At 51.0% G+C, this 15608-nt stretch overlaps 1 protein-coding gene across 8 annotated transcripts in view; it reads right to left on the bottom strand.

Annotated features, from left to right (window-relative positions):
• Nucleotides 1-15608, bottom strand: part of IQSEC1 (IQ motif and Sec7 domain ArfGEF 1) — a 117125-nt gene that overhangs the window by 21937 nt on the left and 79580 nt on the right. For all 8 annotated transcript variants that reach the window (XM_080914993.1, XM_080914996.1, XM_080914999.1 and 5 more), the window contains exons 2-3: nucleotides 11571-11862; nucleotides 6649-7895 (exon numbers count right to left, since the gene is read on the bottom strand). In XM_080914993.1, coding sequence (XP_080771119.1) covers nucleotides 6649-7895; nucleotides 11571-11862 — 1539 coding nt within the window. The remainder of the gene's footprint in view (nucleotides 1-6648; nucleotides 7896-11570; nucleotides 11863-15608) is intronic.

Below are 15608 nucleotides of genomic sequence, written 5' to 3'. Positions count from 1 at the left end.
CTGGGTCACACTGGTTCCCTTATCCCCTCTGTCCACAGTCACTGAGAGCTGTTAAGCAGTGAGGTGCCCTCTAGAGCCAGCCTAAGCACACCCAGCTGTGTGCCCACTAAATGGTAAGACCAGGCACATTCCCTTATCCCAGTCTATTCTTCTATGTCCTGGGTAAGACAGAACAAGTACGGGTGTTTACTGGTCCCTTCACAGCAGTGGCCTGGCACAGCTGCTAATAAAGTAACCCAAGATGATCTGGTCCATTCCCCACCCCCATGATACACTGCCCTACTTTGGCATACTCTTCCTTCTTTGCCTGTCCACATATACACAGGTCCATGAGAGCAGGACTCCTAGACAGGCCCCTCTGCCCAGGGAAGTGGGGATATTCTATAGGATGTGAGGGGTTAAGGTGCCAGGCACAGAGCCTGCAGTGGGAGGCTGTCATGGCCAAGGGGGCTGGTAGCCTAAGTGGGTATAGGCCCTTGAGTACAGCAGAGAGAGCCTTTCAAGGGAAAGCCTAGGGATACTCTCTAGGTAGAGATCCACGGAAGGGTTGCAGGCTGAGGCCCACAGGCTGGCCCATGTTGGTGGACAATGGGAATTTGGGGAGAGGAAAGGAAGGGTAGTTACATAGCAGAATGAATGGGCATAGAGGTCTGCATGCTTGGAACAGGATGTGTAAGAGCCAGGTTCTAGAAGGTTCCCTTGGCTAGTCTGAGGGGATCAAAGCCAGGGTACCATACTACCAAGTAAGGGGTACCCTAGAACCCAGTCACTGCAGAGGAGCAGCAGGGTGGAAAAAAACTTAGTTTCTGCTGGTGTGTGTGTGTGTGTGTGTGTGTGTGTGTGTGTGTGTGTGCATACACATGTCTATGTAAACTTGTGTGTGGCAGTCAGGGGTACAGGAAGAAAGGGGCAGACTGAAGCCTAGGGTAGGAAAGACTGACCCTACATGGATGTCACGGAGCAGAGGAAGCCACAGTCCCTGAGGAGCGGGGATTAGTGTAAGCCACTTTGGGGGGTGGGTAGACCGAAGGGACAGGCTGTGATAAGGTGTAGCTCCAGGGACCAGTGACAACCTCCAAGAGGTTTCCTGCAGGAATGACTACCATACAACGGAACACCCATTTTGCTGACTATATGTTGTATAAGCTGCTGCCATGGACAACCTTGTACTTCTTCCCCGCAGTGGGTAAAGTGATCCCTGCCCTATGTGGACGTGGTGGCCTCTATTCAGGTTTTCCTGGTGGAAGGAAGCCATTGGCCTGGTATGATCTTTGAACAGTAAGCAGAGGGGTGTGCCACAGTCTCCTCTGGCTAACTGCCATAGGCCAATCAAGTCTCCACCCTCCAAAACCATGTTTTTTCATTGGTGTGTTAGACAGGGAGGGTTCTGGTTATGGGACCAGATAACAGGAAGCCTGGGCCTAAATCTCAGTTCCATTTACTGGCTGGGGACCCTGAGGCAAGTTACTTAACCTCTCAGGGACCTTTGAATCCTAGGAATGACTGGGTCACCTGGAAAGAATGAAACAGGAAGTTCAAGCTGGAAGCTTCCATCAAACCCCTAGGAAGTGTGCAGACTATAGAGAGGAAACAGGCCAGGTCTGAGCAGGACCAACCAGAGGGACACCACAGCAGCCTGGACAAAGTATGGCTTCAATGGCAAGGTTGGAGAGACAGGAGCCTTCTGGGGAGGAGATGTGTAGGGGATCAGGAGGGTTCCTGGTGGAGGGAACATCTCCTTTTAGCAACAACAAAATGAGGGGCCAGAAGAGTCAAGTTACTCGGCTCCAAAGTGCCCAGCAAGGCAGTGCCAGGTCTTTAAATATTCTGTTGTCGTAGGAATCCTCCAAGCCTCCCTGAACCACCAAAAGATGCCACAATGAAAAGTCAATTCATACTGCAAGGATCCAGCAGCAGAAAGTGTTGGCTTCTGCTTCTCTGCTTCACCCGTTCTGTGTCTGAATGTAGAGGTCTTTCCGAAACAGGCAGGAGGCTAGCAGTGAGCTCCTAAGTTCCACCCTGCTGTCTTCTTCCAGCTCTGGCAGGCCTGCTTCCTCTAAGTCTAAGCCAGTTTTCCTAGATATCATGTTGATTCAGACTCAAGTGTGACTACACTTCCTTCCACTGGTCTCTTGTCATTCTGCTACAACCTTCAGTGACAACAGCAGCTATGGGTGGCTCTGAGTGAGGAGGACAAGAACGAGACTGTGAAATGACCTTACAGAGTATGAATGCTCATCTGCCCCTCCCACAGCTAGCTGTACAGGGCCAAGAAAAACCTCCAAGACTGAGCTGAGCCTGACAGCAGCCACCCATAGTACCTCCCGTGATGGCAGCTGTGGGCCAGGCCTTGGCGCCTTTGTCTCATATTTTGTCCAAATCTTGGGAAAAGGGACCCACACCCATTTTTCAATTGTGCCAAGGCTCAAACATGGGAATACACTCCAGGTCTCACAGTACATCAGTGGTATAGTTGGTCCCCTTCTGCCTGGGGTTTCTGGATTCCTGCCCTCTCCTAGAGCTGCCTACCAGATGTGCGGCTGGGGCCTGGACAGGGGCCTGAGGACACCAGAAAGTGGCATAGGCTCCCTAGCAAGGCCCTCCCAGCTTGCCTCAATTTCTTAGCACTCCTGTTTCATTTTCTTTTTCTGGCTCTCTCGTTGTGGGTGACCACGCAAACCTCTGCAGACTCCTGCAGGGATGCTCTGGACAGGTAGGTACCTCATTTGTTAGGGAGATAGTAGAACCTATGTGTCCTAGAGGGTTCTCAGAAGGGGTGCAGGCAAGGGTGGGGCCTGGAAGAATGACAGTAGTAAGAGGAGGAGACCTGAGATTTTCAGGAGAGCCCTGAGCAGTGGTAGGAGAAAGAGAAGGGGGCAGTAGTAACTGGGAGTGATGTCAGAAGGGAATGAAGGTTGTTGGATCTCATGGAAAGAGTCCCAGCATAGCACTGGGACTTCTGAGGACCAGTGGAGGCCCAGATCAAACTCTAGGGCCCTAGGGCAGAGCAGTTATAGTCAAGGCAGGGCTACCAGGGCTAGGGTTCTCAGATGTATCCCTAGAGAAGCCCTGGGATTTTGTGAACTAAACCTGGAGCAACCAGCTATTTTTGAGATCCAGAGCTCTCCCCCCTCATCTATGGAAGAGCCTTAGATGGAACAAAATGGAAACAAATGGAACAAAAGACTCTAGGACTGGCAAACAGGTTCTGGCTTGTTTAACTGGCAAAGTTACAACAACTCAGAATCTCCAAGGTGCCCTGACCTGGCATCATGATCTGTGTGAAGGAGGAAACTGAGGCTGAGTGCTTGCTTGTTAGGGGCTGAGACAGGCATCAGCCAGGGCCATGGGGTCTATTCCACACGGAACACTACAGGATCCTGCTAGTGCCACCAGCTAGATCTCAGACCCAGAGCTGCTGCAGCTGCCCCCTGGGCTCTAGACTGACCTGGCCTGTTTCACAGCTATGCACCTATCCTGGTTTCCAGTAACCACATGTGGCTAGTGCCCCTGGGGAGCCAAGTTAATTTTCATTAGTTTTAATTAATGCACAACCCTAGGCTGGGCCTTCCAGTCTTGTCTCGGGCAGTATTAAGAACTGTCTCTCCAAATTTACCTTCAATCTGGAGGTGACTAGTTTCCCCAGAAGGTTCTCAATGAGTTGATTCTAAAATTCATGAGAAACAGCTATCCATGAAGAGTGTGACAATAGAGGGGATCCTTGTCTTAAAATATCAATGACACACGAGGGGCTGGAGAGATGGCATTTACACACATATATAATTGGGCACACACATGTGTATCAGTACCTGCACACTCATGAATACACACATGCACAGCAGATGTATGAAAGTGTAATGGATAGACCTGATAGTAAGGGTTGATATAATTTGCCTAGCCTTTCCAAGGCCCTGGGTTCAGTCCCAGTAGGGCAAAACAAGTAGAAGAATAAAAAACAACATAAAATGAAAAAGCAATTTCAAAAGCAAAGGCACTGATGACCACATTAAGTAAAATTAAACATTTCCACCAGATAAGAGCAGTGCAGTTAAAGGTAATTAGATTCTTCACAGGGTCCTTTTCACTGTGTTCAAATTGCATCTAGAAGAAAAACCCCAAGAAAAGACAAGAAAGATAAAAAGCTAGCAGGGGACATACTTATAATTCTGAAGGAGTCATCCTTTAGAAGGCCTCATGATGGCATAGCCTAAAATGTGACAAACGCTGAACATCAGGAGGCCAAGGCAGGAGGGTCGTAAGTTCAAGGCCTGCTGGGGCTGAACAGAGAGTCCCGGGCCAACCTGAGCAGTTTAGTGAGAGCCAGTCTTAAAAGATGAGGGCTAGGGATGTAGTTTGGTGACAAAGTACTTCCCCATGGCCCTAAGTTCAAGACCTAGAACTGAAAAAATTGTGCAGTCAATGAAGAAATGACAGCAAGTAACCTGGAAGGTGTGCCACAAAAACCAATAGGAAGGGGCTAGCTTACTCAAGTCAGCAGAAAATGCGAATTACGATAATCCACATTCTGGCTAAAGGAAGCAGGGGGAATACTAAACGGAGTAGGTGGGAGGCAAGTACTGTCAGATTCAGGGGTGGGAAACAGGTATAGCCCCTTTAAATATGAGCTTGGCAGCTCTGATACCAAAGAAAGTCTCTACCCAGGAGCCTGGAATTCCATTCAGCTGTCATCCTGAGAAGGTGCTGGACATAAAGAGGCTGAAGCAATGGCCAAAAAAGTAGGGCTCACTAGCCAGCCAGCCTAGCTAAGCCACTGACTTCCAGGGTTAGTTACAGACTCCAACTCAGAAGCAAGGAGAAGAATAAAAGAAGACACATGACACCAACCCCTGGTCCCCAACCCATGTGGCACACAGGAATGCAGGGCCAGCCAGCCATTGTGAAGCCCTAGGTCAAAGTCATTTAGCACAGACCAAAAGTGACGTCAGGCAGGTCAAGTAATAGCAATGCATGTGTTCTTGTGCTTGTCACATACCAAGCTTGCATGCTTACAGTCTGGAAGGAGCCGACATCAGTACCAGCCCTGTCTCACGGATGTGGAAAACACAAAATAGGCCCACAGACAAAAAGACCTGAATGGGCCTAGGGAGACAGTTCAGTCATCAAAGAGCCGACTGTGTAATTACGGGGTCCTGAGTTTGATGCTCAGCACCCATGCAAAAAGCCAGCTATCCCAGTCCTGGGGGTGGGGGCAGAGACAAGAAGACTCTAGGGCTCACTAGTCAGCCAACCTAGCTGAATCACTGACTTCCAGGTTTAAAGACCCTATCTCAAAACATAAGGTGAAGAATAAAACAAGACACGTGACATTGACCCTAGTCCTTACATGTACACATCTAATGAATGTAATTAGGTCATGATAGATGGAGAAAGAATCCACAAAGCTGGTTGGTCAAGGAGATATTTTTCTTTTGCCTCCTGTACCCCACTGCTGGCCTCCACCTATCCACTCTCTGCAACCCCCATTACCCAGCCTGAGAGGCAGTATGTAGAAATAGCAAAGCCAATGTAGGACACTCTCATTAGTGACCTGCGGGCTCTGGCTGTAGTTTGCACAGTGGTGGGTTGGCTCCTACCTGCAACAGGCCACAGACAGGTAAAGGAAGAGGTTGCAGCAACTCCTCTCTTGGTAAATTTGAGGAGCCTAAGACTCAGCTCTTAGAGGCCTCAGTGAGGACTACACACCACACCCTTCCTACCGCCTCTCCTACCCCACCTACATCTGCAGTGCTAGGAATGCTCAGAATCATGCCATCCTAGTTTTGGAGGAGCTGCAGGAAATAGCAAGGTGTGTCTCAGATGTGGCTGGCCCCCACTGTGCCCCACTACCCTCCTGTGGCCTTTCTGGGAAACTACTAGGGTATATGCCTGTAACCAGCAGGCAGGCTAGTCACATGCTTTCCAGGTCCACAACCTCCAGGGAGACCAGGCTGGCTTCTGATGACCCCAAATCCCAGAGGCCTGAGGGAAGGAAATAATGTAAAATCTCAGGTTAAACAAGAGCCGCCAAGGTCCCCTCAGAGGGTGTGCTCAGCCCTCCCCACTTCCCATGCTATTTTTATAGCTTGCTTTAAATATCCATCTCTTACCATGGTGTGGCTCTCAGAGCTGCTGGCTGCAACCCTCCCTGAGCCCCTCCAGAGCAGCCACTCAAAGGACCCAGTTCTCGGCTCCCCTACCTTACTTCCTCTACCTCGCTTTTCCCCTGGGGGCCACTACACACTTGCCACCCACCAGCTTGTTTCAAGACCTTTGTGCTTCACATCAGCCTTGATCCTGGCATTTGGGGCTGAGCCAGCTACGGTGATAAATGCATGGACACGATGGGTAGGGATTTACCACAGAAAAGTCCCCATTCTGCTGTCTAGCCCATGAACATCTGCCACCTCCACAAATGGCCCTTGGAAGGAGCTGGGTCTCCCAACATTTAAAGCTGCTCTAAACATGGTGCAACATACTGCCTTGGCCTTATAAAGGCTGCCTTAAACTTCAGCCTTGGTAAGGGTGTGGGAAGAAGCTCACAGTAGGAGGGAAGATGGATTAACTTCTTGCCAGCCCTGCCAGGGGCCCAGAGGTGTGACTGTGAAAAACCATGTGGGTCCTTCCTCCATGAATGAAGGGGGAACTCACTTGTTGAAGAGATTCAGGCCAATTCGGTAATGCCTCTTACGGATGACATCATTGCTGAAAGCTGGTGAGTCCCAGCTGTTTCGGGTCTCCTTGTGGTACGTCTGCTTGCTGAGTGTCTGTTCCCGCAGGCTGTCCCGAGATGAGGACTCAGAGCTGCAGTTTATAGTGTCATTGGAGTTGGACGTGCTGTTGATGCTGTCATTGTCCCCATCTGAGTAGTCAGACTCAGATTTGCTCTGCCGGTTGGCTGAGCCATTGATGGCAAGGTGACTCTCAAGAGGTCTGGGGGGCCGAGGCCGCAATTCAGGTTCCTCCCGGGGGAGGCCTTTAGGGGGGCCACCGTGGGGGCCATGCTTGGGGCTACCCTGCTGCCCACCGAGGCTGCGCTCATAGGCACTCTGCCTCTTGAGTGAGCTGCGATCCGAGCGGTCACTGAGTTCCACAGAGCTATCGCTGGGTGGCTCAATGGTGAGCAGGGGCAGGTGCTCCACCCGCAGCCGTGGCTCTGGCCGCTCCAGTGACGGTGTGCTCCGACAGCTTGTGTCCGTGTCAGCCTTGTCCTCTTTGTGGGCCAAGGCCCAGTAGTCCTGGGCTGTACCCCCGGACCTCAGCCGCAGGTCTGACTCTGTGCTGGAAGGCCGATCACCAGCTTGTGAGAGCGGTAGAGGCGGTGACAGTTCTTCCTCATCAATGTAGAGGGTGACATCACTATAAGAGGCTGTCATCTCATCCAGTTTGCGGTGGTCCATGCCATGCAGGACTGGTTTGGGCTCAGTGTCCCGAGCCCGGGCCGTGTCTGAGGCTGATACCTCCTCACTGTGTAGGCTGCGGCAATTGAGGGCATCATCAATGGATTCAGCCAGGGACTTCACTTGCCTGGAGAAGGCATCCTCCAGTTCTGTGATGGCATCTGCAAAGTCACTGGAGGGGGCTGGAGACTTAAGGGTTGGGTCACTAAGGTCTCCACATTCTGATGGCACCAGGGCCCCCAGCTGGGAGCCATCGTTGGTCACAGAGACCTGCTTTCCCTCAAAGTAGGAGCTGTGCACTTTCTCGGGGCCCTCGAAGGAGAACTGCATCCTCATGTTGGACAGCACAATGCGGCGTGACATACGGTTCTCCGACATGGAGCTGCGCAGGCGCTCAAAATTCTTGTTCATCTGGTACTGGCGGAATGCTGTCTGGATGGTGCGGGCTGCATGGCGGGTCACGAGGCGTCCCCCATACTTGCGTTCTAGCATTTCCACCTAGTGGGGTACAGAGAGGAGAATGTGGGCCCTGTGTGATGGCACAGACATATAAGATATCTAAGTTCTTCTATGCTCCACAGGGATGTAACCTGGGATGTTCTTACCGTATCCCCAAGTTGCTTAAGACAGCAGCTTGAGGCTGCTGAGGGTTTTCAGTGTCAAGTGAGACAGATAAGTGCCAAGATAAGGTGAAGTATGGGTAAAGATGGTGGTGCACATATGCCGAACATCCCAAACTTCTGGTCCTAGAAGCTGTGGGCCCTAGAGGTTTTCTGAAGATGAATTATAGATATCACCTGCAGAGCCTGAAGCATGAGCAAAGCAGAACCCTGCCAGGGGCCTGGCTTGATCCTGGCTCTACCTCTCATCAGCTCTGGATGAGCCTTGAAACCATGAAGCTCCCCATTTCCTTATCTGTGACGTAGGACAGCAGTAGGACCCACTTTCTAGTGCTTTGGCAAGTTCACAGTGGTGAGCTAAGTGCTTGGCACAGGCCAGGGGCAGCTAGCTAAATGGGCAGTCCCATTCCTAGGGTTGCAGTTGTGAGGTCTCTGTCCTTGCTACACAGCTGGCTGAGGTGAGGCCTAGACAAAGACTGGCAGGGCTGGCTCTCCTTCTTTGCCCTACAGCTCTATGAGTGCAGGCGGGGGTGCACAGCTCTAAAGAGACGGTTGTGAAGTCAGGGTGTGGGAAATGTTGGGCAAGCTCTCAGGCTCCTTAGCTCAGTATCTCTCAAGAGTGACCTGTGGCCTTACGAAGTCCTAGGTCTCACAGTCTGCCCAGCCTGAGTCCTGATGCTGGGTGAATAGGAAACACACTCCTTCAGCTACAGCCTGGTCTGTAGTAATCCGGAATGTGTCTCTGGCTGCTGGGGCAGAGCTTTATCTATTCAGAGATTGGAAGAGGGTCCAGGTCCCAAGAAGGCAATAAAACCCAGATTCTACCTGTCTGGCACTGTGGGACAGCATCTCATCATGCTTGGCAATGCAAGAGTGACACACAAGGTCTGGGGAAGCAGAGAATGTGTGAGGTTAGACAGACGCAGTCTGATGCAGAGTACCAGACACTGAGCAAAGCCAGGGCTGTGGTCCAAGTCTGCACCCCATCTCAGGGCCTCCAGGGACAACCACAGAGGCTCCAGGTTTCTCTCTCAGAGATGGCTGTTACCGCCATATCAACAAGCAAAACTACTCCTGGCTGAGTGGTCATCAAGAGCAGGGCCAGGAAGAGACCAAAGCTGATTCTGCGAAACGTTCTTCCTTCTCTCAATCCCCTGTCTAAGAAGGCCTTGGCCTGGAATCCCTGCCAAGGGCTTCAAAGATAACAGTCACCAAAGCTTACTCCATGGCCTTCCCTGATGTCCTGGATCTTGGGGACTAGGTAACCATCCTGCTTTCCAGGTTCCTCAAGTTTGTGTATATTGTGTTGGATAACGGTTCATTAGGAGGGCAGAAATGGGCTCTGTAATGAGTCACCAAGGGAAGCCTCTCTCTCTCTCCCCAAAGCGGGATTTGTTGACCCAGCCCCACTTTCTTACTCTAGAACTCATTATAGCTATCCTGCCTTCTGGTCTGGAAGTGGCGTGGGGTCCCGTCTATAGCTCTTATGGGACCCAGAGGAGGAACAAGCAAGTAACATGTGTTACCCGATGGGATGTGAGGGACTGGACCACATCTGCACACAGTTCTCACCTTACTGAGGAACTCCACTATCCCTGTTCTAAGATGACAGGAGGAAAGCCAGGCTTCAGTCAGTGCCAGAGAGGCTGGTCCCGCCCAGGCTCACCGCTATGGGCTTACTTGCTGAGGATTCTCTCAAAGCAGCATGCATGAGAATCCTGAGAACTTTCCTTCCACAGAGCTCAACTGCCACCACTCAGAGTCCTGAAGTCATTTCCTAATCCCTAGGCTGGCCTGTCGCTCTCAGGGACAGAAAAGGACAAGGCCAGAGGGCTGGGTTAAGGAGAATGCATCTAACTTTCCAGTGACTCCACCTTCCTCTCACAAGTCTCCTGTCACCTACTCCTCTGGCCTTGCTTGTCAGGATGCTCAGTACAGCATGGAATCCGACATGGCTGCTAATGTTAACCCTTTTTGCCTCTGTTCCGACTCTTCCCTGCCATCTTTTTTGTATCTCACAGACACCAAGGTCATTCTTGCTCCAAAGCCTTGGCAGATACTGTTAGCTCTTCTCCGAATGCCCAGTTTTCAGCCAGCCACCTTCGTCTGATACTGCCAACACACAAGAGTCCCTCTACGACTTCCTCCAACTGTAACCCCTAGGGTCTGTGTCACTTCCTGCAGTGACAATGTCTTAACTGCTGACTTGCTTGTCCATCCACTGTCCAGGAATGTCGCTCAGGTACAGCAGCCTCTGTCCCTATCCTATTATCTGGCACAAGGGGAAATTCAGCTATGGGTGGAATGAAAGTGAATAGCTGCATATTTGTGGCATGTATGTAATCATCCCTACAGCCTGTACGCCGTCTCAACCCTGCCCAGTTCTGGCATGGTCCTGTGCACATGACTTCTACAACAAACTCTTCAGGGACTACTCTGAATCTAGGAGGAGCTGAGAAACTCAATGGAGGCCTGGCAAAGCAATCAAGGGCCACAGCTGTCAGGGAATATCTGCTACCAGGCCCCTTGTGAATCTCAGTGAACAGGAGGGAGGATAAAGCTCGTGAGCAGAGGGGAACAGGGATATCACCTCAGGTATGAGTGATCAGGACTGAGGGATGTCTGCCAAGAGAGAAGATCCATCTGAGGGCACCCCAACATCCCCTGAGGAAGATGGGGCTGCATAAGCCTTGACTTCTGTGGCTTCAAGAGCAAAGGCCCTTGGAGAACAAATGAAACGACATAGCCAGCAGACATGGGTGGGAGGGAGAACGCAGCATCTGTGGGCAGTGGGAAGGGGTTCTAGTGTCAGCACATCGGACTGCCTGGGAGTCACAGGAACCTGCTCAAAAGAACAAGACCCAGAGCTATGGAATACTGGCCAGATGTTCTGCTTGTTCCCACACATCCCTGCAGTTCAGGGATCTCCTGAAACCTGGCATTGCTCAGAGATACAATCAAACAGCAGGCACTCACTCCCACACTGGCCTGTTCACTACTGCGCACCTGCACCATGAGGATTTGCTCTGTTCACAGCAACCCCCAAAGTGGGTCAAGCCAACTGATCCTTGGGTCTGAGGCTTGAGGAAGAGCTGCAGCATTCAATGCAGACATCTTCTAGGGCCTAGATACTGTGGAGACATAGCCACAGGGGAATGTAACAAGTAGTCCTCCAGTCCCCCTTGGGTCTTTGTTGGACCCTAACAACCTCCATGGTCATCTTGGCAACCTGTGTCCTGATGGTGCTGGCCATGACACTCAGACACCCAACACAGGCCCCATATCCTGCACTGAGGGATGTTGAAACCTACAAATGCAAAATTTGAGTACCCAGAAAGGATGTCAGTGCTCCTGACCATCAGTGTAAATCCCTTCCCACATTTCAGCAGAGTTGGGCTGGGAAAGGCTCTGAGAGAAGTGGAGGCAGGGATCCCCTCTTCCTTAGATGTGCATACCAGCTGGTTTCTGGAACCCATCACCAAGAACACCAGGCAACTGAAGCCTCATGTCATTTGGGTGACCACGGATAGTGGGCAGGGCCCCTGCCACCTACCTGCTTGTCTTGCAGATCTGAAGAGAGCTCATAGCTCTCCGAGAGTGACCGAGAGCGTTTGATGGCCTCCTCCTCAGCCTGCTTGCGCAGGACTGAGGTCGAATGCTGCAGCCGGGGCCTCCGTGTGCGCTGTTGTGGTCCTGGCCCTGCGTACAGCCCATAGGCGCCCACTGAAGTATGCTCGTAGTGGTCTGGACTCAGGCTGGAACCAGGTACCAGGGGACCCTGATGGTAGGCTGAGGGGCTGTCCAGCGATGTGCCAGTCTCACTGCTGGGTGCCTCGCCCTCAACACTGCAAAGGAGAGAGAGGGGAGACACATGCTGAACGGGAATGCAGAACCTGGCGGGCAGGGCAAGGAAGAAGACTCCCATCCCTAGGTAGCCAGGGCCCTGCAGAGTCCTTTGCTCTGCATCTTCCTGGAGCTTCTGAACAGCTTGCATGTTCTAACATCTGGCATACTCTACTGTTGGGGCTGGCTTCCCAACCAAAACTATCAGCCCTCTAAAGACAGAGGTTTTGACGCACTGTGCTGATGATGCCCCTCAGCACTTAAAACAGAGCCTGGCCAGTGCTGTGTGCTCAGAATATTTTGAATAAACAAGATCATTACCTCTCCTGCAACTTGAATTAAATGTGGGACTGGTTGTGAACATCCATATTCCCATAACTATATTTAGACACAAGATCTTTAAAAGTTAATTTATCTTTATCTTATATGTAAAGGTGTTTTGTCTGAAGGAATGTTTATGTCTGTGCCTGTATATCTCCTGGAACTAGCATTACAGTTATAATAAGTACCATGTGGGTGCTAAGAACTGAACCCAGGTCCTCGGCAAGATCAAGCGCTATTAACCACTGAGCCATCTCTCTAGCTCCCTGGAAATAGTGTCATCAAAATGAAAGACATTAGGGTGGACCCTAGTGTGACTGAACTGGCATCCTTCTAGGTGAATGCAGGACATAGCATGCACAGGAGAGACCGTGAAGACATGAGAAGAAGGCGGTACACCAAGGAGAAAGGCTCGGGAGAATATAGTCAGGCCATACCTCCACTGCAGACTGGCAGCCTCCAGAGCCTGCAGATAATAAAGGGCCTATGAGTGAGGTTCACCCCTGGCATTTGTCATGGCAAGCTTAGGAGCAAACATGATATTATAAAAATATGTTCAGTTTTAACACTCCCGGCAAAGAGGAACTGTAATTCCCTGCACAGGTAATGAAACTGAGGTCCCCATAAACAACATCCCAGGCACAACAGGCAGGAAATGGGTGTCCCTTCACCTAACTGCCTATCATCCCACAGAGCACCTTCATGTCAAGCAGGAACAAGGCCAACTAATGGTGACAGAGGGACTGGCTGCTGACTCATCCTAGCTCTGGGCCTGGAACATTCTATTCTGCACAGATACTGTTTTCCTCTGCAGTTGCTTTTCAGTGTGGGACAGGGAGAAAAAGGAAACACTGATTTGAAGAGAGAATTTCTAGCACAAGTCCTCCTCCTTTGCCAGGCTCCCTGGCCCTGTGAGACCAGACACCCGGGTGCTGGCAAGACTCTAAAAAGCCTGTGGTCCCTAGGGCAGGGTGGAGGGTCTCTAGAATGGGTACACAGAGAAAAGAGAAGGGCCCCACCCAGGCTGCAGTCCTTTCCAATGTCTGCTTTTCAGACCAATAAGGAATGTCCCTACACTAAGCAGCCTGGCAGACAGGCTGCCTCTGCCCAGTTCTGCTAGAGTCCTGTTGTTTGTTCTTCAGGGCTAGAACAGACTCCAGGGGGTCCATCCAGAGTGGGGCCTGTGGGAAGGAGCCTGAAGCAGGGAGGACCAAGGCTGCCAGGGCTTAGACTCAGAGCACTGCACCAGGGACAGCAGCAACTCTCACCACCTGCTTTCAGGCCCATAGCTTAGAAACTGGGCTTCTCAACCAGCATCTGCCTCTGGCCGCCAGGGACAGGCAACTGAACCTTCCAACATGCCCCAACGGTAAGGTATAACAACCATTCTTTGAGGAAGATCTGGATCAGGAATTGGGAGACAGGCTTTATGTGGCTCTGCCTATAGGTTTTCTTTGGGTAGTATTAGTCTAAGAAACACCACCCTTTAAGGCTCTCTGGCTACCACAGAGCCACTGGGATCTACATGTGTGTAGGGGAGGGTGAGGGTGGGCAGTGAATGTTAGATCTGACAATTCTCTCACAGTTTACTGAAGTTTGGGCTAGCACTTTTCATTAAATGCTCAGAACTTCAGCCAACCATCATGAGGAGGGAATTAAGTCACATTAGAATTGGGCCACCCAAGGTACAGAATAGCAGCCTCCACTAGGAAAGCCCACCCTGGGAAAGACACCAGAGCTGGGCCCCACTTCATTTGGTAGGTCAGCACACACAAGAATGTATGTATGCCCCTCAAACCTGTGTGTACTGATGTGGAAGAAACACAGCCCGTGCCTTATGTAGGGGATTTCAAACCAGTTGATCACTGAATCAGAAGGTAGAGAAGACAGTCACCACCATCCCTGCAGAAGAGCCTAAAGCCCCTTGGTCAATAGGTTACACCAGAATCACAGGGGGCTCGGTCAAAGAGGAATGGGCTAGGGCTGGCTCATGACCCTCAAGCCAGGGTGGAGAAGCAGTGGCCAGAGGGATTCGGTCTTTTGTCTGGTTCAAGAACAGCTTTAAGGGTAAGACATTTTGCTCCAGGTGATGGGGAGAAAGCAGGGTCTAGGTTGCCTGAAAGCCTGGGAGTGCCAACCTACTTAGTAGGCCTTAGCTTGGGAAACATCCCTCAGCTGGTTTTGCCTCCATGGATGAAGCATCAAAGTGGGTACCTGCTCTGGAAGGGAGCACCTTCAAGACGAGGCTAGGATGAAAGAGGTCAGGGACAGATAAGCTTGCTGGAGCTGTTTCCCCTATGAGAAGGGGTGGGGGGTGCGGTCATCTATCAGTGCCTCCTTCAGAGCCAACCCATCCTCACTCAGCTGGGATCACCTGTCACATCTATGTGAATGACAGCCCTGGAGATGTGTGGTGGAACAGGCTTTTCACAGCCCAGAAGAAACTCACCCAGAACCAGAGAGACAGCTCAGTAGATATAGGTGTTTGCTTGCCAAAGCTGATAACCTGAGTTGGATGCCCAGGACCCACATGGTTGAAAGAGGGCCCACTCTCCCTCAACTTATTCTCTGATCTCTCCATACACATGCTGTGGTATGTACATATGTATATACATACATACATTCATACACAAAAGAAAATAAATGTAGTTTAAAAAAAATCTAGGTCCTGCTCTACCACGCCCCCCCCCCCCAAAATGTAAGGACAAAGCCAGCACCCAGGACTTTCCCACAAGTGCCTTAGGGGCCTATCATGACAATACATATCCAAAGCCATGCAGTGTCAGACACCAACAGAGGCTTTTCTTGATTGGGGGTGTTTCTGATCTGAGAGTATTATCAAAGGTAATGTTTCTAAGTGGACAGGCCCATGCTGCCAAGCCAGTGAGCAAAGATACTAGACCCACTGCTAGGGCAGGCATGAGCAGGAAGGGATCCAGGCTGACTTTTCTCTGCTGCATCCTCCCAGGGCTTCTTCATGATGATGTTGCAGCTCCACCACGTGTTCTTTGGGGGTGGGGGTGGGGGAAGATCTGTCCCCTATTACAAAACAGCTTCAGAGGCTCACGGTGTTCTGAGATATAGCTGTTTGTACTGAGATTTTTCTACTGTGCAGTGAGTTTGAGGGGTATTTTTATTTACAATATATTTTCCCCAGGACTTCACCATGTTGTAAGTGGAGAGGTGTTCCGTATGTCAGTCTCCACCCAGAACAGGCCCAGATCCTGACCTGGCACCTCTTCAGCCTGCTGAGCCTTGGTTCTGTGTCTTACCCTCCCTCCACCCAGGTTCATCTCCCTAAATCCAGGTCTGTCCAACAAGGCTGAACCCTTGAGAGTATGTCTTTGTTGGTACCCCTCAATTTATCATATCTCTTCCAGACTCCTAGACGACAGGCAGATCAAGGAATGGGACGAGACATGCATTC

Source organism: Micromys minutus, assembly GCF_963924665.1.
Source record: "Micromys minutus genome assembly, chromosome: 3".
NCBI classification, from domain to species: domain Eukaryota; kingdom Metazoa; phylum Chordata; class Mammalia; order Rodentia; family Muridae; genus Micromys; species Micromys minutus.
The sequence above is the reverse complement of the archived record's forward strand: the minus strand, read 5'-3'. Positions and strand labels throughout refer to the sequence as shown.